General features: G+C 38.2%; 1 protein-coding gene across 1 annotated transcript; it reads left to right on the forward strand.

Moving 5' to 3' along the window:
* Positions 1-1,183: 1,183 nt before the first annotated feature.
* Positions 1,184-13,159, forward strand: LOC108674163 (sphingomyelin phosphodiesterase-like). The gene is given in 10 exon segments (XM_018162073.1): positions 1,184-1,289; positions 3,058-3,115; positions 4,917-5,079; positions 5,376-5,522; positions 6,859-7,022; positions 7,418-7,615; positions 9,697-9,861; positions 11,023-11,209; positions 12,321-12,505; positions 12,982-13,159. Coding segments are annotated over 10 exon segments (1,494 nt in total). The 5' UTR covers positions 1,184-1,240.
* The last annotated feature ends 11,913 nt before the right edge of the window (positions 13,160-25,072 follow it).

A 25,072-nucleotide genomic window follows, 5' to 3' on the forward strand; every position in this document is an offset into this window, starting at 1 on the left:
TTTATATTTTATTCTTTCCTTTAAACAAATTGATTGTTGTGCGTATTTCTCCATCATAACATTCTGCCAGCTGACGATTCACACGCACTCTAGTAGCAGGTGTCCGATATTGCTGTAACTTAAACATTTTTTTTTCCCAAGGCCAGATTGGTGGAGATTCAATGTTCGTGCGCATTGCAATTCTGCAATCCCTCTGCTATCGTAGCCTTCCATACCTCTGCCATGATAAGTTAAATCCGCGACTAGGAATAATTGATCGACAAATAGTACGTTTTTAAGTATTTAAACTGTAATTGTTTGGTAAGTATACGTTGTTTAAAGTGTTTCTAAACCTTCCCCGCATTCCTACTGCCGATCGAGTTCCGCGATCTGTTTAAAACTGCTGATCGATATCCTCCCGGTTAACCGCGAAGATCCGTGAATAATTCTTCAATAATATTTAATAATATTTATTTGGAAAACGGCGGTGGAGTGCAGCCGCGGTAGGTGAAGCGAGGTTTAATTTGCGAGGGATTACTTACTGTACATGCTGGGCAGTCTACATTTTTTGGCGAGGACGTTTCTTGTGAACTTCCACCACTAATTTGTTTAATAATTTAATGTTGAGACTTCGCTTTGTAGATGATGAATGATGCTAAGGAGGTAATATTTTTTAAAATCTGAGCCTCGTGTCATAGTTATATTGAATCCTTATTCAATGTATCTAGTCACTCATATGCCTCAACACAGATCATCATTATATGCCTCAACACAGATCATCATTATATCCCTCAACGCAGATATTTCGTCCATGGAAACGTCTCAATTCTTATTAATTTTCAGCACAAGTTTCGTAGTCACAAACAACTCCGCTAATGATGTTGTTCTGCCTAAATAATAGCTTCTCAAGTAATGAAGCTCTATCGCAATTATGAACAATATAAGCGTACAACGTACGGTAGCGGAAACAACTACCTTGCATAAAAATTATAGAGAGAAATCTCACGTTGAGACAAGACATGTGACGTTCTGTTCAATTTCCTATATTTTTCTTTACTCCAAGTCATGCATGACATCGAGCAACGAAAGTATAGCCTGAAAGGCCATAATGATGGCCTATACATCGAGAATAATGTTCATGCAATTTGAAACGTGGTCTACATTTACGGCATAAGAAACGGTGTGTTTTTTCAATCAATTTCAGGTACTGAAAGTGGTCATTTTTCCTATTACTTACGTTTTATTTCTTTGTTAATATAATATGATTGGCAAGACGTCCGTCATCTTCCTCTCCTTGGTGCTACTCGCAGGTATGTGGTGCGCGGGAATTGTTATATTTTGTTATTTCATGCCGTGAAATTATGCACAAAATAGAACAAGGCTTAAATTTAATAGCGACATCCATCGATTACATACTCATAATTATTTCTACTTTAGCACTATTTTGAAAAATATGACAAGTTTCATTCGAGAATGGCATCATTTATAAAAAATCATGTTTAATTAAATCAAAAAATTATGTTTCTTATCATTCCGAGGCCAATTACCACACATTGATGTTGATGCTTACTAGACCATTCAAAAACCGTCTTGGCGCAGCGCCACTCACTGATGCATTATTAATAAAATATATGAAATATATGAAGATATAATATATTAAATGTAAAATATAAATTCTGTAATCCACTATATTGCCGTATATATAATTTATACTGTCCTTCGAATTCCCCACGCGCTTATGTCTATGGAGTCTGTAGGTGAGCTGGTCTTATCTGATTATTTATTAAAGTTAATTCCAGTTCAAAGGGCGCGATGTCTCAAAGCCTCGCATGTGTCCAAAAACTATCTTAACGTCGGTCGTAGCCTAGATATTTAACTAATATTGATCTGAAGATATTTAGTAGGAAATGTGGAACATTTGGAATCTCTGCTTAATATTTTCCAAAAATTGAAACTTTTTGAGAAAAATTGGCTAGTTAATTCAATGAATAATAGTTCAATTCTCTCGCTACCGCAAGAGTTACACATAACTATTTTCATTTGAGAATAATATTTATAATTATCCTTGTCCGTTAAAAATTAAAGGTTATAATTAGCACAAATCGTGTGGGCTTGCAATTATTTGTCACTCTGACATGTTTCAAAAGGCTTCGATCAGGTCTGTGGAATATGTTGAGGAAAGTCAAATGGGTTTCACATAAACTACTTCGAATTAAACACTCAACATTCATGCGATTTCCATTGTCTCCTGAAAAATCTCGAAAGACAACATTATTCTAAGTAAATAACCATAACTATAAATAACTTAATTCAAGAGATAACCCCACCAATGTAGTTATTAGCTTTCATCTGAATCGTTCTACATCTTGCATCCGGTCTGAGTATATGACTTTGCTATGAAATAAAATTTAGTTGCTAGACCTGCATAGACCGTCGGCCTCAAGAATAACGTACATTGTTGTAGACAATGAATTATTTATTCTATTCAATATATTAATATTCAAGGTTATAAACATACCCAAAGACGAAATGGTAATGATATTTTTATAATAATGCATCCTAGAGATATAGTGAACAATTCTGTCATATCCGAACATTTTATGGCATCTTGAACTGAATGCATCTTGACAGCCTTGTTCAGCTCTGCTCAAAATCACATTTAGTATTGATCTTAAAATTGTAAGTCGGTCATATTGCCAGATTTATTTTATGGACAGAACAATTCGGAAGAAAAAGTACTTGTAGAATAAAAAAATATACGGGACGAAGGCATGTACATGATTACTCTAAATTTAAACTGCACTTTGCTTAAGCCAAAAGGACATCATGGTTGAAATATTTAAAAAAATTAAGAAAACAACATAAAACAACTTTATTCAATTACACATATCCTACCATTTACATCATTCAAATTCAACCCGAGATCTGTGGTGTAGAACTGAATATAATTGTGGGTGATGACAATTGAAAATCGCAAACTGTTTTTTAATATTGTAACAAATATCAATCTTACAAAACCTAACAACAACTATAAGTTTTGAGAAGGAAATTAAAACGCTCATCTCATGGAAATTCCAGAGTCTGGGACAAAAGTTTCCGGTTCTCCCCTGCATCCCGTTGGTTCTCACGATGTAAGGTCAGTACCTGTACAATAATATCACAAATTATAAAAAGCCTTAAACGGTGAACAAAACGCTCTTTGAAATAACTGGATTTATGTAAGTTTAGGAGTAAAAAATTATTATAAAATCGTATTCATTAATAAAACATTCATAACGAGTTTTAATGAACGAAGTGCGATAAATGTTTTTATTTATATTTTCGAACAGTTGCCAAAATTGTACCTCGGAAGAAATATTTGTACATGTAGCAAGCTAAGAGTTTTGCTTTTACATTTTAATGGTTTTATATTAGCAACTACTATTCACATAATCAATCCCTGTATTTAAATTACGTACCTGAGCACGCGTAGAAGAACATGAATGACACGACAAATATTCAGAACTTGTGTCAGTCGTGTCGACGTCATCCGAGGTATCCATGCGATCATGCATGAGTAAAATTGTGTGCCTCGCATATAAATTTATTTTGCAAAAATTGTGTTAATTGTACATCCAATAAATCAATAGTACCGTCTCAAACGTTATTATTATTATTATTATTATTATTATTATTATTATTATTCTACGAAGCAATTATCGTGGCGTCAAATCTTTCAATGTTCTATAAAAGTCCTTTTATTTAAATAATTCAGATTTCTAAATAAACCTATTTTCCTAGCTTACATTTCCCCAAAAAAAATTCTAATGAGGATATGTGGTCAGAACCTGCAGCGGGAAAAACATGAAATTATTCAACGCTTTGGATACAATATTTATCTGGATTTTCAATCATCCTAAAAGTGAATCGAATTAGTATTATTTTTGGGAAGAAATTAATTGCAAATCTCCAACACAAGCATACGGGCTAAAATTTTACAATTCGTGTGAATTCATGATGAAACTTGCAAGTAGAATAAAATATCAGTATGTGAAAGCAAGAAATTATTGTTTCTTTTGAGTCAATAATTGTTCCATTAGGAATTTGTCGCGCGTAAACAGCGACTATAGATCTTTTATTATAATTTATGTCATGGGAATCATCGAAAAGGAGTCAAAAAACTATTATTTTTATTATTTTCGTCTCGAACATCCAATTCGGGCAAATGGTTGTTAAGAAATGCATTTGTATTAAGTTCAAACATACTATTGAATTAAATTGTATCAAAATTTTTCTTCCATCGCAATTTAACTTCAATTTTATACACTCTAAACATCGACGAAAGGATGAAAATCATTCAGAATGCTGGCTAAAATTCTTTGAGCGCACTGTACGAACTCGCTATTATTTGTGGCCTTGTTCAAATAATTACGCAATACGTCATCTGTAATCTACTGATTATTAAACCCGAAAAGTAAAACATGGCTTACAATATAATTACGTCGCAGCATCAGCCTCCACCTATATAATAATATACCTCATAACGATGTGTGGCAGTGGAAGCACCTTTATTCAAACGTTTAGTTACTAGCAAATAGAATTGCACAGTCCCACTAGATTTCAGAAAAATAAATACCGACTTGCACCGCAAATATCACCATAACTTAAAACATTTCATTGCATAAAACTTGTATGTAACACTGAACAGATAAAAAATTAACACACTTCCCCCACGATAATTTATTGCTTATTTAAACTAAATAATAATTGACAAAGCCGAGTTTTTAGCGCATCTTCCCATTTATGGAAAAATGCACTATTGTGCTCGCCATGTCCGTCCGTCCTTCCGTCCGTCCGTCCGTCTGTCCGTCCCTGACTTCACGTTTTCGTCGACGAGAAAATGCGCTCTCTGTCATTCACTGCAGTGAGTGCTGAGTTATATTTTTTTCCTATTAAAGAGAAGTGGGCTGCGTGGAGTGCCACGCGGCGGTGGGCAGCATAGAGGAGCTGCTGAGCGTGGGCGCCAGCGAGCAGGAGCTCGAGAACGCAGCTATAGAAATCTGCCTCGACTTCCATCTTTTCGTAGAGGACGTTTGCATTGAAATGGTGCAGCTCGCTGCTGTGAGTTAATTTTTATCAATCAAGATGTTTTGTTCGAAATTAATATAATATAATAGTATTATTTTCCCACATGAAGTAAAAAATAAACTAATATAAATTGTAGGCTGTGTTTTGCGTAAAACTAGCATAACCTTTTAATTTCACACATTAAAATATTAAATTAATAAGCACCGTTTGCTTCAACTCCATGTTTGTTTCCGATAATTTTTTTAGGATCACATGTCGTAATATCGGAAGTCATTACTCGCCTGCCGCCTCATAATGTCTCAATCCTGGTCATTTTATTTCCACCACAGCCGCAGATCGTATACGTGTTGAACACGACGGAGCACGACGTGGACACGATTTGCCACGTGTTCTTCGGCACGTGCAAGTCTACGTTGCCTACGTGGAACGTGACCATACCCGGGGGAAAGCCGGAAATCCTGCCGCCTGTCATGGGGGTGAGGATTTAAGTCTTATTGCAGCTTCTAAATGAAAGAAGCTAAAACATCCCTCTTAGCAGGATGTCATCGATTGCGGTGTCAATAAAGTTGGCCTCGAAAACGAGCGTGTCTCGAATATGCTCTTCATTATAACATATTTCAGACTGCACTAGTTGGACCTGCTGAACTCCAATAGCCTTCTCTAGTTAGTCCGGATAATTTTACTATTTATCCAAGCCAAAGAGGTAAATAATCTCAGAACATTTCTGAGTATTATACCAGAATTTTATTATTATTCCAGAATTTTGATTCTGCTCTCAATGGATGTTAGAAACTAAAAAGTTAGAAGTTCCTATGGAAAAATTAAGAGGAGAAAATCGAGTAATTTGTTATTTGTAAAGTTTTTTTACTGGTTTAGACTTTAATGCATTCTTTTACAATGCGACATACCGCATTCTGCACTCGGCAGACAGTTTAGACTGCCCATGCTATGCATTTACCTATCCACGCAGGACTGAACATTCCACATCCTGCACTTTTTAAAAACTACCTGTTCTCTGCATGTAGCCGCCCAGGACTCGACATACCACATCCTGCACTTAGTATCTACTACCCCAGGTTAACATATACCGTACCATGCAAACGTGAGGGCAATACGTGAGGGCAATACGTGAGGGCAATACGTGAGGGCAGATGCTTGCATGAGGGTAACTTGGACCCTCCAGGTGAAGAAGTCCATCCTTAATCTATTTTTATCTTAAAAATTTTCTAATGCATAATAATTAAAGAATATTCAGTGTATCATTATCTCTGAGTTTTCTAACAAAGCATTAGTATAATTTTTTAAAGTGCTTTGATAAGATTTGTCTTAAAAGTTTTTAATGAATAATTAATTACCTTTGGAGCTTTCTACTCCATATATATATATTATTTATTTAGGAGTGACTTTTTCCCAACGTTCTGCGGACAATCGAAAATTACAGGTTAATAGCTTGACCTATCAATCCTTGACCCTCGTTAAAGGTGGCAATCAACTTTAGCGCCCCTACGCTTTGTCCAATTGATAATTTATTTATCATTGTCAAACCATACAGCGTTGCAGCGACGTTAAGTGAGTGACAAACGTATGCTGTACCTCCCTGCAATTCCTGTAAAATTAACGCGGTCAACACAGCGGCCATCTCATCTCCGCATATTTTTTGACGCGAATTTATTACTTGCATTCGACAATTGGGTTCCGTCTACTTGTTTCCTTATTTAGCGGTCGAGATTCCAATACTAAGCCAGATTCTAATACATACCAACGGCTCACTGTGCGACTCACGTACTCAAATAAAATACTTTTTTACTCGAGTTTAGTTACGTGACGGGTGACCTGAGCCCACACGTGGTGTGGATGCTGACGGAGGAAGACATCAGCGCCTCCGTGGTCGACACGGCGGCCGTCATCCGCCGGTACTTCCCCGACACACCCGTCGCCTACACGCTGGGCAACCACGAGTCCAGTCCCGTTGACAGGTGATCGTGGCATAGTTATTTTTGCTTGGTTCAGTTAATTTTCATCGTCTAAGATCATAATTTCAAGTGGGCCATTCGATTTGAGTTTATTCACATTCGATGTCTTCACGTGAGTCTCCGCTTCATTTCAGTTTTCTGTTAACATTGATAGAAGAAAACATCAATATAGGGCTAACTATTGTAAAAAGGAACTAATGCATTTAATGAACTGATGCATAAATGAACTGATGCTGATTCAGTTTTCGCTTTTTGATATAAAGCATATAATGCGGTTCAATCGAACACACAGTGAACACTAACTATGCGGAATGTTGAGGTATAACGCAGATGTTTCAAATCACCTGAATGGGTACAATTTCTTCAATGTATTTATTGTGTTTCTCATTCCATTGCAGTTTTGTTGTGCCCGAGGCGTACGCCGCGGGCTTCTCCATGGACTGGCTGTACACGTTGCTGGAGACCGTGTGGGGGGACGGGGGGGTCCCTGACACTGCTATGGACACGGTGCTCAGTGGAGGATACTACCACTGGTCCCCATTGCCGGGGCTGCGGATCGTCTCACTCAACCCCAATTATGGTCAAGGCAACAACTGGTAAATTGTGTAACTTTGTTAGTTTGTAATTGGAAAAATATCTCTAATTAACATCTCGATTCTCATTAAAACCCAGGTAACACTGACTAGGTTTGAACTTTTTATTACATAATTATCACTAATTTACAATTACATCTTTTTAGAAGAAGAGACCCTGAAATTTTTTATTTATTAATTTAAAAATTAACACTGATTAACATTTCTGTCCCTGTAATAGCTCACGCAAGCCAATTATGATAACATAATTTTTGGTCTACAATTATAATTTCATTATTGTTCCTCTTATTTACATCACTATCACTTTTATAGCCGAAAGAAGTATGAAATTTATATACAGTTTCGCATCTAGTTGCAGGTTATGATAATACTTGTGACAGAAGCAACAGTTATATTAAGCCTCCGCCAGCTTGTACATAGAAACTTATTAAATAATAAATTTTATGATTTATTAGTAACATTTTCAAAGAAAGTTTTCTCGCATCACACGGTGCTCATCACCTGCATGTTTTCTCATCATGTCTCCTTTGTGAATGAACAAACTGTAATTTTATTTAATTATTTGTCACTGAACGGTTAATACTGTAATCACCTGATGAAAAAATCATTTAACAATAAATTTTCACTTGCGTTCTTGCCAGAAAACTTTGTTTCAATTATGAACGTTTTCATATCTGAGCAATTCTGTAATCCTACCGTCGTTATTAGTTGTAACTGATCTCTTAAGAGTCTGGGAGCGGACACGGAACTCAGCATCGAGACCGAGCGGCAGAAGGCTGTATCATGGTTGAATAATAAAAATATTCAACCATGGGCTGTATAGTCTCCACTTACTAGAGTTTATGCCTCGGTCCAAAGTTGGTCATCCTACCTCTGGGCGCGCGTTCCCTTCCACTCCCACACATACCGTGCACACTGCCTCTACTCGTATTTTAAAAAAATTCATCTATATTTTGCTTCCATTAGGAGTTGAAAATCAAAGAAAATACCACAAAAATTCACCATATCTTTATAAGAGACAACGTTTCGGAGTCCAGCTCCATCGTCAGTTCATAACACAAAATTCTGTTCAGAAAAAGTTCAGTCCTAGAAACACAAATAAATCAATTAGTAAAGTAAAATGCACTGTCAGGTTTCAAAACGAAAAATTAATAAATAAGACATGAAATTAACGGCAGAATGTGGAGACACGAATAGAATATAAAATTTTTTAGTACCTAATGATTTAATACAAATTTTTTACTGCTTGTTCGTTTTCATGGTTTTTACACGAATTAGCTTTGTCCACACGATTACATTGAATATCTTCTTATTGATAACCAAGATTAAAAATACACGCTCATATTTTTGAGAAATGCTGTGTCTTGATGACACTACGAAGCTGAGCTATGTTCATTTAGAAAAGCAAGTGTAGCGATTAGTCAAGCGCTCTTCACGGCAATTTGGCCGACAGTAATCGGAAAAATGGACCCATCAAATCACTCGAGGATTACCGCCAATTCCAAGCTTTAAGTCCCATCACAACCCAGCTTTTATTATTAGTTGCAATAAGTCATAAGAAAACTGTATTTTATTAGTTACAGCAAAACTTTTTTATCATTAATTTAAAATTTGTAGCAGAATCTTCAAAATCAGCTTTATTATCATCTGAATATGTAGGTACTAAGATCCATTTATTTCTTGGATAGCAAATATAAAAGAACTTTAATAACGTAGAAGAAAGCACTTAAGTGTACCATATCTTTATAAATGTGAACGTTTCTAGCTCCATCATCCTCTCGACAATCCTAAAAAGTAAACACAATCAGTTAACAATCCAAATTTCACTGGCAGACATTAAGATCTAAAACCTTCTAAATACACTTTTCGCAATAGCGCCGTAAAACGGTCAGACCGGCATTTCAGTGGACGGCTGACCGGTGAAATAAAACCGCGTGCCACCGTTTTTTACAATTTAGCATACGAAACTCGTATCGCATTTAAAAAGAACGGCGAAACGGTTTATTTTCTCGGGATGGCCGGCCACTGACCATTTTTTTTCGTTATTCCGAACAGTGTATGCAAGTTTCCCCTCACATCGGCAGGTTCCTGCTCATCAACCACGTGGACCCCACCGGGCAGCTGGAATGGCTGATTCAGGTCCTCTTGGATGCTGAGGCCGCGGGTGAAAAAGTCCACATCATCAACCACATCCCGTGGGGATTTCTTCTAGAAGATTTCAGTCACAACATGAACCAAATCATTTCCAGGTATTGTAAAGTCAACATTTATATTGTTATTCAATATAGTTATATTTGTTGCAAATTAGACATCATCGAAGTAATATATAGTGACAGTTCCAGTGGCGTACCAGCAACATTAACAGCAACTAAATTTCCTGGAGTCTGGTAAGAAGAACTTTGCGTCTGGTAAGAAAAACTTCAGAATCGACTCTACTAACGCTCAAAGTCCCATATAGGGTCCCTATCGAAATTCGAAGACCTGTCAGCCGCTGGCACACGGACGCCCCAAGTTCTTATGGCCGGGTAAATTAGAAGCTCTATGTCCGCATTAGGTTCCGGTTGCCGCAGCGAAATAAGCGCCGAAATGGAATCTTATGAAATTACTCGTCGAGCTTGGGGCGATCGTGGGGCGCGCGTATTTGGTACCTAATACGTTCGGGACAGACACGGCCGAATATGAAAAATGCTTTAAAAAATGCCCCCTCCCTTCCCCCCCTTATGGGGGGAAGGGAAAACACCCTACGTGGCCGACTTGCTCCTGATTCACCCCTAAGTCGAATATAGTTCCTCTAAAACGACCTTAATCGGCACGAAAATTTTGACAGGGGTGTACTTATGCATGTTATCATATATCATTTTTGTAGTATATTATTATCAACTAATACATTGGGGTAGCTATACAGTTATTCTCGTACATTTGCGCAATAGAGAGCGAGATCTTGTTCAGTTTATTAAAAACCTTACATGAGGCCTTCTTACATTAATTCTATTCGAAACATTTGAAATGGTAATATGCTCTACATAAAGCTACGCTCATCCAGCGTTATTCAAAGACTTCTGAAGGTTTCTATTTTGACTGCAAAATATTAACCTTCTGTATGCATGGTGCAGATTTTAGCATACGTTCTCTCAATAGTTTTCTCTTACAGTTTACATATTAAATATTCTAAATTAAAAAAAATCCAATTGCCTTTAGTTTCAAAAAATCGTTAAACCCAATTTGTTGGTATGACTGGTGAGGCCGCGCTGGCGGCTGTCGTCCAAATAATAAGGAAATGAAATGGGCCACAACGATTTTTCGTTTCGATTTCGGAAATTTTCCCACAACCTCGTAAATTCCATCGAAATTTTCATGCTTATCAATCAATCTTGCTGAAAAGAAATAAATATTCACATCATAAATCTCAGATTTGAGTCAACGGTGACCGGAATTTTCATGGGTCACACCCACAACGACGAGTTTCAGCTTTCCTGGGACGTGACCAACAACTCTCGGGCGGTCGGAGTCGCTTACATCGCTCCAAGCCTCAGTTCGGATGGAGAGAAAAGCCCGTCGTTCCGCATATAAGAAGTTGACGGACCTGATGGTTCATGGGTAGGCATTTTCAAGCCATTCTTACCCATAATTTTTCATCATGAATTCAAAAGCAATGAAAACGCCAAGCAAGTTCACCATATCACTTTTTTTTAATAAGGCTTTAATCTCTTTCGCGAATAGTTGGATGTTCTATTCTGATTGTACTTAAATTCTATATATTTTTTGAACTGATGAAGGAGCTGGTCTCCAAACCTTTTAATTGAAGATATGGCAAACTTGTTTGGCGTTTTCGTTGCTTCTATATTCTTGGTGAAATTGCTATTTAAACAGGCTGATGATATAAGCAAACAACCACATTCTTGTTGCAATTATACAATTCACTTTTTCAACGAAGGAATAAGCTCAAAAAAAACACGGCCGCTCAATTGTTTTCAACTCCATGATTTCAATTATGGGTAGAGGCACCATCATCAGTAGGTTCGTCCTCTTCATTTATGATTGTAATTCATAATAAGTCATTTGCAGGGAGAGCGATAGAGTATGTTAACGAAGGTTTATGAATCATATCCATGAAGACTGGTGAGGTATATCCAGAGAAAATAATGAGGTATATACAGAGACGATTCATTTTCATAGACACGCATGAAGCTTTATATGGCATACACTCTTACATGAAGGCTGATAAGAAACATCCAGGGAGAAAAAAAATTGAGTTTTCAGAGGTTATATCCATATAAGGGCTTATGAGGCATATCTAGGGGAGCTTATGAGGCATATTAAAATAAGAGTACTTCTTCTGTTGGGAGCATCATTCCCTTTGAAATGTTTCTCAACGAGACCCCATCTCGCGTATGCGCTATGCATTGACCGCTGACACAAGAGTTGGGCCTAAGAAAAACAGAATCAACCGCTTTTTCCAATTAATTACCTAAACAGCTCGATTTTTAAAATCACTTTACTTATCAGCCTAAATATTTAGATAAAAAGTAAAACATGAATGGGAGAAGAAATTATGCGCCAAAATCTCGAGCATCTATTAACGTTGTAATGACCGTTAGTAATAAACTCTTTTTGAGAATTATTTTAATAGGCTCTAATTCATCACTAGTCATTGAAAGAATAATAATTATATACAAAAATATACCAAAAGTTTCAATGCATTTCGTAGACCGTGCGTGACTCGCTGACCTACTCTATGAACCTGACGCTGGCCAACGCTGGCGCGGACCCTGTCTTCGAACTTACATATTCCGCCAAAGACGCTTACGCCTTGCCCGACCTCAGCCCTGCCACGTGGACTGACACTGTCTACAAGATGGCCACCGACACCGAACTATTCGATGAATTTTACAGGTTATTATTTTGTGTTTAGATTAATCCTCAGTGGTCAAGTTAATCCTTTATGGTAAGGTTCGTCCTTTAAGGAATTAGGCAAGTCCCGACCTGACCTCTGCCTCGGTGGCCTGCACTGTCTACCAGATGATGGCCGAAACCGAACTGAGGAAATTTACAGGCTTCTCTTAACATCTTTTCGCAATATACTAATGAATGAACAAATTGTCATTCCTGTCAAAGTAATCGGTTTTTTCTTATATAATACACATAACTTAGTCCTTCCCTGTTTAATATATTTCTAACGGTTCAATATAGACTACAACCACTGTTGGAGGAAAAATTGCATCAAATGGTAAACAATTCAACGGTAGCCATGTTGCTTCCAGATGAGTATCAATATTTAGACTTTCATCAACTTCCTTGTTGTGTAAATCTGATATTAATAAATTAATTTACAAAAACATTCACCTATAAGAATATAAATATTCTTGCAGGCACCAGCGCAGCTTCTGGGCAGAGCCTGCCGAGCTGGCTTGGTGTCAGACCGAGTGCCGGACAAACCAGCTTTGTTTTGCTGTCAGCGGTGACAGAACCGACGACGAGCCTTGCCAGCGCATCCGGGCCCTTATTCCAGACAACGGCAACGTCACGTCGTACGAACATGACTTTTGAACTCAAACTTCCAGTTTATGGTGAATAGACTTTATGTTACAACTTCAACGCTGCGTCTCGTGAAAACTTTTTCGTTTTGACACCCGATATTGCAGTTCATGTTGAATGATAATTCATGTGGCAACGGCAGCTCCACGTCTAAAAAAATAACTTTTGTACTTCATGTCAAACCTGTAGTCAAGATTAAATGTGGTTTATTGTTTCATGGGAATAATCGTCGTGTCCGAGGAGAATAAGAATACAGCATTTAACCCTGTACAGACTGCATAATTTTGCAGCAATATAATCGTACCATATTAAGTTAAATTTGTACGGCGATGATTCAAAGAACAATCCGAGAAGTGCTAAAAGTAACTGAATAGCCTTAATTGGGGCAATGCTACGACGTCGAAGTAAACAATAATAAACAAAAACAATTATTTCTTTTGTCATTTTTGTTAAATAAAAGCTGTTAACCCGATGGCTCAAGGAAAGATTAGTTGCATTCTATTTTTTAATAATTGAATTTCACGACGCATATGATGAAAAGAAAGCCTGAATCGAGCATCTGAAATAGTGAACTTGCTAAGAGAGAAGTGCAATTCTGAAATTGTAAAGAATTAATTCGAATAATGCTGATATACTGGGTATAAATGGCCAAACGAATGTAATGTCTTCTAACCCTCTAATACATATCTAAATTTGAGCTTCATGTTAGGCAGTTACTGGGCATATTTTATATAATAAATTCATGAGAATTATGTAATTCATAGATCATCACTTATTGTTATGATGGTATTGCTTGACCGAGTTGCAAAAATCTATGATGTTACACTTGATATATAACTTAGTTATTGCGTGAAATTTAGTTACTGCTTGAAAACTTGGTTACTGCGCGAACAATTGGTTACTGCGCGAACACTTGGTTACTGCTTGAAAACTTGGTTACTGCGTGAACACTTAGTTACTGCGTGAAAACTTGGTTACTGTGCGAACAATTGGTTACTGCGCGAACACTTGGTTACTGCTTGAAAACTTGGTTACTGCGCGAACAATTGGTTCCTGCGTGAAAACTTNCCATTATTATGTACCGACAGTGAGCCATAATTATGTACCGACAGTGAGCCATAATTATGTACCGACAGTGAGCCATAATTATGTATCGACAGTGAGCCAAAATTATTTACCGACAGTGAGCCATTATTATGTACGGACATTGTGCTCTAAACAGTCAGTATCAACCATAGTAAACGTCTAAGATCTATAAATGACAATATTTTCAGGAGTTAACGGCCCAATAGAGTAACAATAATTTTCCCATATATTGTTGTATTAACTTTCATTAGAAAATGATGTTAAAAAAAGTTTTCATGAGAAAATTGTTTTGCAAATGAATTGAAGTTCATGAGTTCTAAGTTTAATGAACATCTATAAGTCGACGAGTTAATTGTGTTCGAGAAAACCACGCTCTACCGTCAGAACATAATAAATGAATAAATATTGGGATTCGTCTTTATTAAAGCCTTTCGTCGAACTACACTCTTGCCTATATATTATTAACCGGTTTCTGCAATTTTTAGCATATACATCAATAATGTATTATCCCCTAAATCCCGAATCCCGCCATTACCGTTGTCTCTAATTCCGTTAATATTAATAAAGCTTTTGCTATCAAATTGAGGCTTCTTCAAAGGCTTCAAAGGCTTCAAAGGCTTCTATAAACTCACATTTTACATAAAACCAAGGGCTCTCATTTTGCTATCGTTTCAGAATATTGCAACAACAATTTTACGACTTTTAAATTCTATGTATGCTCTCAATTGCGAAATCATTTCCCCATTTTTGACCCAATCTCTTACTATTCTCCCACTAAGAATAAATTCACAGGTGCAGGCAATATCTCTACACGATAAGTGTCCTGAATACGCGCCCATACAGTTCCTGCATATATTAGAAGCCCGGCATCAAATACACATGCAAAAACAAACTTTGATAAATGTATGGTTAGATGAACTTATTACAAATTGATTTATTATCATCGTATGAGTTGCGATCAAGTCGTCGATGTAGCCATATTGTCGATATTGATGATTCACGCCATTAGAAAAATGGCACGTAATAAATTTTCAGTCCACTTGGAAAGCTGATATTTTGTCCATTTTATATACTCTAGCATCCGTGATTTAGAGCGCTTAGAACACTCGAGCAATCATATTGAATAGATAATAGGTTTTGAATCCAATTTTGTTTACATCATCAAGCCATGCTGGAAACTTAAATTTATTTTCAATATCCCATGAGAATCTTGAAGAGTTTATATTTCAAATGTATTCAAACTTCATACACGCGTATCTATTGTCTGATTTTTCGATAAGAAATTCCTTTGTGACATTTCGGTATTCGCGAAATAAGTGTTGTTATATTGAGTTATTGTTAATGTTGTTCATTGTATTGTTTTGGTAATAGGTAAAAATCATAGTAAACGTTACGAGATACATTCACAAGACAGTCGTTTCTAAAGTCAGATCGCCAGTTTCTACGAACTATTCAATTATAGATCAATTGCCTCACTTTCGTCCTGTAAATACTTAAACTTGTGGTTAAATGAGGTAGATATTACTCATTCATTCTTCAGTAACATAAATTAATAAGATGAATAGCGTTCATCAGTGTTAGTAGAACATTTCATCAAGATTTGACTTCCCAATTGATTCACGTCTAATTAAGTGCAACTCATGGAAATGTTTCAATATTTTATATGAATTTAGTGCTGCGTGTTGGTGCCGATTTTTGTGCCGCCTATGATGACCTTTTAACCCATGATGATCAGATAAAATATTTGATGCACAAATGCACTGTTATGAAATGGTAAGGTGAAATGCTCGACAGAAACTACCAACTTATGAACTTCTATTCCCTGTATTATTCAAATTTAATCGAAGTACTGTAGATGCTGGCAGTAGCATGAAATTCAATTTGATTGAGAATAAACGATTTTCATGGTAGCTTTATTATTCTTGTCATAGAGTTGAATCAAAGAACCCAGTGAATGTTTATTTGTTATTTAAAGTAGTGGTTTATTTTTTAACGGTCGCCCCCAAATTTTCATGTATCACGCACCCGACGAAAATTTTTCGGTAGCACCAATGACACAGACTACACGCGTTTGTCTTAATTTAGTGCGGGTACCAGACATGACACATCGCCCTGGCCCCATCAGATGCCATGTTGTCGCCCACTCCATACTGAAGTCCATTCTTGTACATGGTGCCCCCCAAGGCGGGGGCGTAGTTGGGTTCGACGCCCGTCCAGTCGCCGGTGCCCGTTGTCTGGCCGGCGGTCCGCTGGTTGGCGGGCCACCGCCACACACCGTCCACCTTGTGCAGTCCCAGCCAGAACAGTGGCATGGTGGCTGTGAGCAAAATGTTTCACCAAATAACCGAGTATTTTAAATTAAATATTTTGACGGGTAGTTTTAAGCTTGTATGAGTCGGCCGGTGTACATTGTTATGACGTTACCATTATTGTCGTGAAAGCTGGGTAAAGAGAACTCATATTATCCCAGGTCATATAGCACTGCCAGACAATGAGATTCCAAAAAGCTAATAATTATTTATTGAAGGCCGGCTTGAACATTGGTACATCAATAGTAGATCATTTACGGGAGAACGTGCTTTATCAGGATAGATCAGATTCTCCCCACCTGGAAGTTACAATTCGATACAAACTTAGAAGTTTGATTGCAGAATTTAACACGTTGACTACGATTGCTTCATCTTGTACAATTATTTCATTTTTTGTACTTTTTTTAAGCAGGGTTGCCAGACGGTCATTTTTTCCGGACAAATTCCGTGATTTAGTTTTTCTCAATTGCGTTGGCCGGCTAAAATTTATGATAGGGGTACTTCCTAATTAAATTTTAAATACTGCAAAAAGAAAATAAATGGAATTTTTATAGCGGAACTTACAAATAAAGTAGTATACATTGAATTATCGGCCCTTTTAGGCTTTTTTTGTTCTCGTATTCGGCCGATTTTAGGCAACCTGAATTATGTCCCACTACCTCCTGGAGGAACACATTTCGTGGTACGCATATGTACCAATACGTAGTCAACGTGTTAAGAACTACTGGAGTATAAATAAACAGAACACAAAGTCGCCAAAAAATTTCCACAACATAGAAATTATAAGAAGAAACACAATTAAGTCAAAAATTCATAATAAAATTTAGATGCAGGTCTGACTCTGCAACAGGTGCCGCTTAGGACTCGGGAAATACGCATATCAGCCGCTAATGTCTAGACTCCTGCGTCTCGAAATAATTTTCTCGAAATGAACCGGGACAGGCGAAATGAGACGAGAAAATTCCGGGGAAAAATAACGGGACAGAGGGTAAAATTTGTCCCGGAATAAACGTATGAACCGAGACAAGACTTCTATCCCGGACTTTAAAACTTGTGTCCCGGTAAATTATAAACCGGGACGAGACAGACAGATTTGAAACGAGACATAACGATACGAGACGAGATTCGTCTTAATTATTTAAGACAAACGAAGTTTTTCGATTACGATACGAATTGTTTCGAAAACATGGGTTGAAGAATGACAAGTTAGCCATTCATTGCTAATAGGGCCATAGACAGTTACCAGTTAAATTGAGTTAATTGCAAATTTAGCAAAATTTGTCTGACTAACTGACATGGCAGTTAATTAATGGTCTGACAAACACCGCAAACCTGTCGATGTATGGCTGAGTATTGAGTAAAAAATGTTACCCTTAAGTCTTAACTAAGGCTTTGATGGCACTTTATATGGGAACCGTACGAGTACGAGTCGAGTTCATAACGCGTTCGGAACGAGTTCAGGCGTCATGGAGCGCAGAGGGAGTAGGGACGCAGTGTCTAGATTAGTCGGCCAATTAGTAGACAGTGGAGTGCAGTCCTGGTAAGATATCCTAATAATACTAAAGCTAGTTTTAGATTATCTCTGCCTTTAGTAAAATGTTGTGCTACGCTTCCAGGAAATCTTCACAATTGCACAGTTTCCTGAATTGTTATTAAACGCTTGTTAAGGGGGGGGGTATCGCCTAAATTTTTGGATTTTGGCTTTTCCGGTTAGTAGTCTCATCTTAAAGCTGACATTCTGACCTATCCAACGGTACCATAACCATCACTGTACGTTGATTTATGCGTTCACGACATATCGCTAAAGGGTTAGGGGTGGTTGAGTTTTTTAACATAAGGGGAAATTAGCTGCCGAGCACTTAAAATAGAGTGTCTGCTTGAGCTACACTTCAGTTATCCGCCTGGCGTCGTATGGGGTGGTGTGCATGCAGTCGTTCTCACCATCCTTGACTGGAATCAAGCTCCAGTAACGTTTAGTTTTGCATCCTTGCTACATTGAGTGCCTATTCCAATGCGCGCGGGACTCTGTCGGGCTCTACTGAAAAGTTAACTTATCGTCACTGCAAACCTATCTCCTCCTACAATTTTCAAGCTACAGCATTGAAAGATATACCATTCGATTCGTAAAGACCATACCTATCGAGCAACGAATCCCCTTTTTTAGATTTGTGCATAGTTTGGATTGAAAATGTGGGGGAGGGGGGGAAATCAGAAGAAAATGAGAAGAAAACGGGAAAATGCGTGTAAAAAATTAAGGCAAAAATAAAAAATCGGGCTGTGTTACTCGATTGGTATGGTCTTTACGAATCGAATGGTATTCTTTCGATGCTGTAGCTTGAAAACTGCAGGAGTAGATAGATTTTTAAAGTACCCCCTTTTTCCGTTTTCTATGAATTTTTACGAAAAAATCATACGTACAAAACGGGCTTGTATTTCGGTTTTATAGATATGTGTGAAGTTTCAGAAAGATCCGTTAGTAAATGTGGAAGTTTTTCTGGAGGGAATACCCCACACCCTTAACGTTATTTAGAAAGGATACACATGGATATTTCGAGTTCTCTTTTGAAGATCAAATTATTAATTTTTTTCCAACTGAAATTTTGTTGTATTTCAAAATGTTGTTGAAATTTCTTTCCAGACTTTTTTAAGGTGATTGATCAAGGCAAGATCGATGAATCTGATTCTGTGATTGAGTTGGAGGCAAATCAAAGTCTGTCCAGTCAACCGATGTCACCAGCTACAGGCTACAGCTAGTATGGCCTCCTCCAGACCATCATAGAACACAATTTTTGGAAAATAAATAACATGCTTTTCCATTTTATTTGCCTGTCAAGATTAAGTACCATATTAAACCACAACATGTATTCGTAGCAAAAATCATTTCAATTACCGAGCTCCAATCAGAATAGTAAAAGGATACGTCTCAAGTTATTATATAAATGTATGACGGTAAGCCAAAGTTTACACCACATCAATAATTGATTCGTCTCGTTATTTCTCGTTAAAATGGCTATAAATTTTGGGAAATTTTGAGCTACCTATTTTAACCGGGATGTCTCGTCTCTTCTCGGTATCGTCCCGGAATTCTCACGGACGACTGAAAATTGTCCCGGTTTTTATTGCGAACCGGGACAGAGCCTGTTGTCTCGTCTCGTCTCGTCTCGGATACAAAATAATACCAAACGCAGGAGTCTACAGTAATGTCCGCTTCGGCCGGACCTGAAATGCAGCCTTTGAGCAAGTTGCAAGCTCGGTTAGACTCAGCTTCGATCTACCCTTATCTTGCTTCGAAGACATTGTAAATTTGAAATGGAATTTCTGGCCAACAAGCTCCAAATTAAATTGAAATTTACGCACGGTATTTTGATGTGAAGTACGTCCTCATGGCGACCACATCCTGTGAAGTCAAAGGGGACGCGAGGCCGGCGCCCAGGCTTTCGCAGTAGTCGCGCGTCTGGCAGTAGTTGCCCGTGAAGCTGCTGTCGTACATGCACCCGAAAGGGTATTGGGTGAAGGGCGGAGTGCAGGACTCACGCGGCAGCGGGGCGTCTGAAACGGAGGACGTGAAGTATTAATTAGCTGCATTCATTTTCCTCAAAACCTGAATTTGGGCAACGTTCCTCTGAAAATTCATTTAAAATTTACTATGAACACATATTTAGCAGCACAGAGTTGCATCACGAATAGATGATTCTCGAAGTGATTAATTCCAACAGACTTGTAATTTTTACAGGCAGATACATGTCCGTGTAGAAACAGGGCCCACCCGCATCAACCAATTAAAGCTCTCTAGAAAAATTATGCTACAAACCCATCGATATAGACAGCCCAGAGCATTTGTAAAATGTAGTATATACGTACGTAACTGTTTTGATGATAACAGGACTCCTATTATCATGCATGTTGCTGAGGACATATAAAGCTTTTAATTTCTATGTTAGGCTTCGGCCGCATCAAGTGTAGCCTTGATCACCTCAGGTAGGAAAAAAAACCTTCTCGAAAGATTTTTTTCAATACTAAAATTACAATAGATCTCATGGCTGAAAAATCGGATTACTTTTTACTACTTTGTATCTATTTCTAGGCTCGGGCTCACCTTGATATACGAGTCCCCTGATGGTGCAGGTAACGTTCCTCTTCCCCCGGCAGGAGGGATCAGACACGGTGAGAAACTCCCCCTCCTGCAGCAGCGTGGCGCCGTAGCTGCACTCTGCGAATACGTCGTTGTCATGTGACGTCTTTCCGACAATTTACTCAACATTGCCTTGGACATTCATCAGCAATTACAACCTGCTGATTTGACTTAAATTCTGCACAATTTTTTGAACTGATGATGAAGCTGGATAGAAATTTTTCAAGGAATATATGATAAACTTCCTTGGCGTTTTACTTGCTTCAAATTCTTGTTGAACTCAAGATTTAAGCAGGCAAATGATATACTCTCAAGTACTCAGTTATAATCTGAGATGGGAGGTAAGGCAAGCGCAGCATTAATATTGAGTGTTTTGTGGTGGTTTTTTATTGGCGTTTGAATAAAGTAGGTAATATTGAACATGGATAATATTGAACATGGATAATATTGAACATGGATAATATTGAACATGTATTATGCGTAGGTGTTCAGAATGCTAAGAATGCGGGTCGAAGCGATATAGCAAGTGTGTAAGACATGGTTGTTTCGAGACCGTGGGAACGAATTAGTTTACATCGAGCGTTGGCAAGCTCAGCGCGAGGAAAATTCCAGTCGAGGAATGCGGCGTCACTTCGAGGGTATATAGGCTTAACTGTGCGCGACGGCTGCGAATAAAAGGACCTTAAAATTGGCACCAAAGGTTGGTTCTACGGAGGTGACCGTCACGCAAGCACGGTCTGCAGTCAGCGGACTTTGTAACGGCCGCGGCCGTGAGGCCGGCGGTGTTGCCGTTTTCGAACATTGACGGTCGCGAGATACCTGGACCCATCGAGGCAGCTACGATTTCTGTAAGCGCGACTAAAATCTACAAAGTACGGTCGACATCAACGGTACGGCTGCTACTCGGCCGTGAGGCAATGCGAGAGGGCCACGAGTTGTATAACGATTATAACGCCCGTCATCTGATGATTCAAGTTTTCGAGCTCTACACCAAGAATTATTATCGGTACGGTCATCAATACGATACGGTCACCAATTTAATCAGAAGATGCGGTACGGTCACACCCATCTTTGACCGCAGTACGGCAACGGGCTTGAAGTATTATCATCGACCATAAAGCCGAACACCACTATTCCGAAGTACGGTCATCATAACTTCTACGATTAGACCGGCCGCAAGACATCACTGTAGTGCGCGAGAAATACGGCCATGAAAAAAGAGCAACTGCGAAAGCGGACGCGAGAATACAGCGGCGGTACGGCCGCAAACGTGTGCGCAAGTTACGGTCGTTTACAACAGTGATACGGGTCTACGGGACTGCAATGCATCAACATTTTTCCGTTAAAATTAGATGATTTTAATGATAAAAACTGATAGGTTTTGGACTTTTGATTGTGTAAATTTTTCATGTACTAGAGATTTTTGTTAACGTAGGATGTGAAACTTGCATTTTTCAATTTAATATGATATGTATCAGTGTTTCATTACAACCTTCTCTTTGTACTATTATTGCCGTAACCCATCCATACGAGAACTTTGTCATGCGCCTTTTTAAACCACTGCGGACCAATCTGACGAAATTAAAGCGATTGCCGATAAAATAAAAGTAATAATAAAAATAGAAAAATCTCAAACCTAATTGTCGCGCCCGCGAAATTTCCTTTTCGTTAAAATTCAATTATTTACAGCTGGATAGGGATAAAACTATCCCATTGTTTTTTTTTTTACTTTTCATGCAACGATAGTTCTGCGATAATTTTTGTAATTGCAGTTTAGAGACGCTCCACGTCATAGCGTTATACACTTTGACTTGGAAGTCGGCTGTGCTCCGCTTCATGTCTGTCCACTATTCAGTGTTCATTCACTTCTTTACGATAGAGCCGCCATCCTCGTGAGTATTAATCCTGTGAGCATTAGATTATTTGTAGCGCATTTATTTTGCTATAAATTTCAGTGATAACGATTAAGTATGCGTTTCCCTGTCAAATACTTAAAGCTAGGCATTCAGTGATGTTTTATGCGCAGTACCATGTCCAGCCATTGTTCATTATTAGAAATTTTTACGGATTCGATATAGAATTTGTCAAGTTACTGTTCTTTGAATCTGTGAATAATAGGACAAATTGTAAGTCTTTTTTTCATCATTTTTTGCAGATTACGTTGTTTAGGTTGCCACCAAGATTCAATAAAGTTTCACGCAAACGACTTTTGGATTGACCCACGGCGGAAATCCCTGTATCCAGAGATCTGATGCCGTGACACTAATTAAAAAAAAAGTCCCTATTTAATCACGTTTTGGCCGTCCAGAATTCTAAATTAAAAGGTTTATTGCCCTAGTAAAGGAATGAAATTTATACAAAATAACATAATTGTGCGTAGTTCATTGGGCAACTTATCAATAACTTCTTGTAACGTGAGAAACACGAGGGTTTCTCGTCAGTATAATGGCGCGACAAGCGATGATGGAAGAGGTAGCGATAAAATGTCAGGCTGACGAACAAACGAGCGGTTGATCCGAGGTTTGTCATGGGGGTGTATCGATACATACAAGATAAAGCTTCTGCATATACCCTTTATATGCATTGCAAATGGAATAATTGCGAAATTTCAACTCAATATGGCTCATTTAGGGATGGCTCATTTCATAGTTAAAACTATTTTAAAATTCACTGTTCAGAGTCAATGCGTCTGTAGCTCTATTTTAGGATGATACATTATCTTCATGGTTTAAAGACAAACAATCTTTTATAAGACTTTCATCACCGCAGTGAATTTACTCACGCTGGGAGTACCAGCAGGAGGGATCGCTGCCCCCACCGAGGGCGTGCGGCAGGTAAACGCTGGCGCTGAGGCAGCGCCCCGAGGGGCCGTAGCAAGCCACGTTGACGTCGGGGGACGCGTGCAGCAGACACACCAGGGCGGCGGCAGCCTGAAGTTCCGTCACGTTGGGGCTGGCATTGCCTCCTGCCACCGCCCACTTGCGACCAGCAGTCAGCGGCACGCGGCTACACAACACTACACTCACCAGAAGAATCTTAGCGATGTTTATGAGATGATGCATGTTGTACCCCAAAATTGTTATATAAATATAATTTTCTGATCAGCAAACTTGGTCTTACATTCATCAAATTATGAGTAACCTCTTGTGATCATCCTACGTGTTCACAGAGCGATGTGTGCTGTGGCACTGAAACGTGAAGCCGTCGTAGAGAAGCCATCTATATAATTCCGGCCATAGCGTATAAAAAATTCGTTGCTAATCATTGGGAATGATGATGAGATCTTGTGCGCGAAGTGAAGGGGGGCCAATCTATCTTCCAAATCGACGACTGTCCAAAGTATACAACGGAAAAATACGACTTGACCAATAATTTATTTTAGTCGCTTCCAAAAAATACAAATTTTCTCAGCCATTTCCTCGCTGCCAGCCGCGTATTTGTCAAGGGAAATAGTGAAATAATTTTATATTTTGCCAATAATGTTTGAATTATGTAAAGCTCTGTTAAAGACAGTAATTTTATACAATTTCAGCCACGCTATAGTCGCCCTCTACAATTGCTGCGATTGATGGGCAATGTGCGGGCTAGAAGAAAACATTCAAGTTAGAATGCTTTTTTGCGGCATCTCCATGGCTTGGTGCCTAAATGCAGCAATAGGTTTTGGTGGATTTTTTTTATTGGAGCAAGTCTATTGATTGGCACCAATCGAGAATGTGGCCAGTGTGAGCCGTTTGTTGAAGATTAAAGGAACGATAGTTGATTTGATAAGTTGATTTTATTTCCTAAATCACGGACAGAATTGGAAGCAATGTGAAATTTTCGATGAATTCAATTTGTTTTCTCGAAAACGTTCCGGGGACCAGCTTTATCAAGAACATTCGATAAGCTGGTATAGTTTTGTAATGAAACAACGATTTTCTATTAACTAGGGGAAAGTTTGCAGATGAAAGGGACAAGGATTCAATATAAACTTTTTTGTGCTGGTTTCATTAGTTATTATTAAGTTATTATGGCATCGGAATGATTGAAAATCTGAAATCGTGCCGACTTAGTTCATGTATGATTCTTCTTTCATATAAGAATTATTGTCAAAAATGTAGCTGTTTCACGGATTTCAGAAAATTTTTTGCATTTTCGTTCAGATTAAAGAAACTTCGAGAGCAACCTGCCCTCGCATTTAAAATTTTGAGGGTAAACGTTGTGAAGGAGATATTCATGGTGTCGGAGATATACGTAGTATTGATAGTATTCATCGGAAGTATTCGTGACCTTCTTCCGACCCACTATATTCATCACACGCAATTGAAGGTATGTGGTCCTCACGCTAAATAGAGACATTCGTTTATAAATTTTCGGAACATTTTATAATGACATGCACTCTTTTAAATATATATTTCC

This window comes from Hyalella azteca, unplaced genomic scaffold, assembly GCF_000764305.2.
Source record: "Hyalella azteca isolate HAZT.00-mixed unplaced genomic scaffold, Hazt_2.0.2 contig3199, whole genome shotgun sequence".
Taxonomy (NCBI): Eukaryota; Metazoa; Arthropoda; class Malacostraca; order Amphipoda; family Hyalellidae; genus Hyalella; species Hyalella azteca.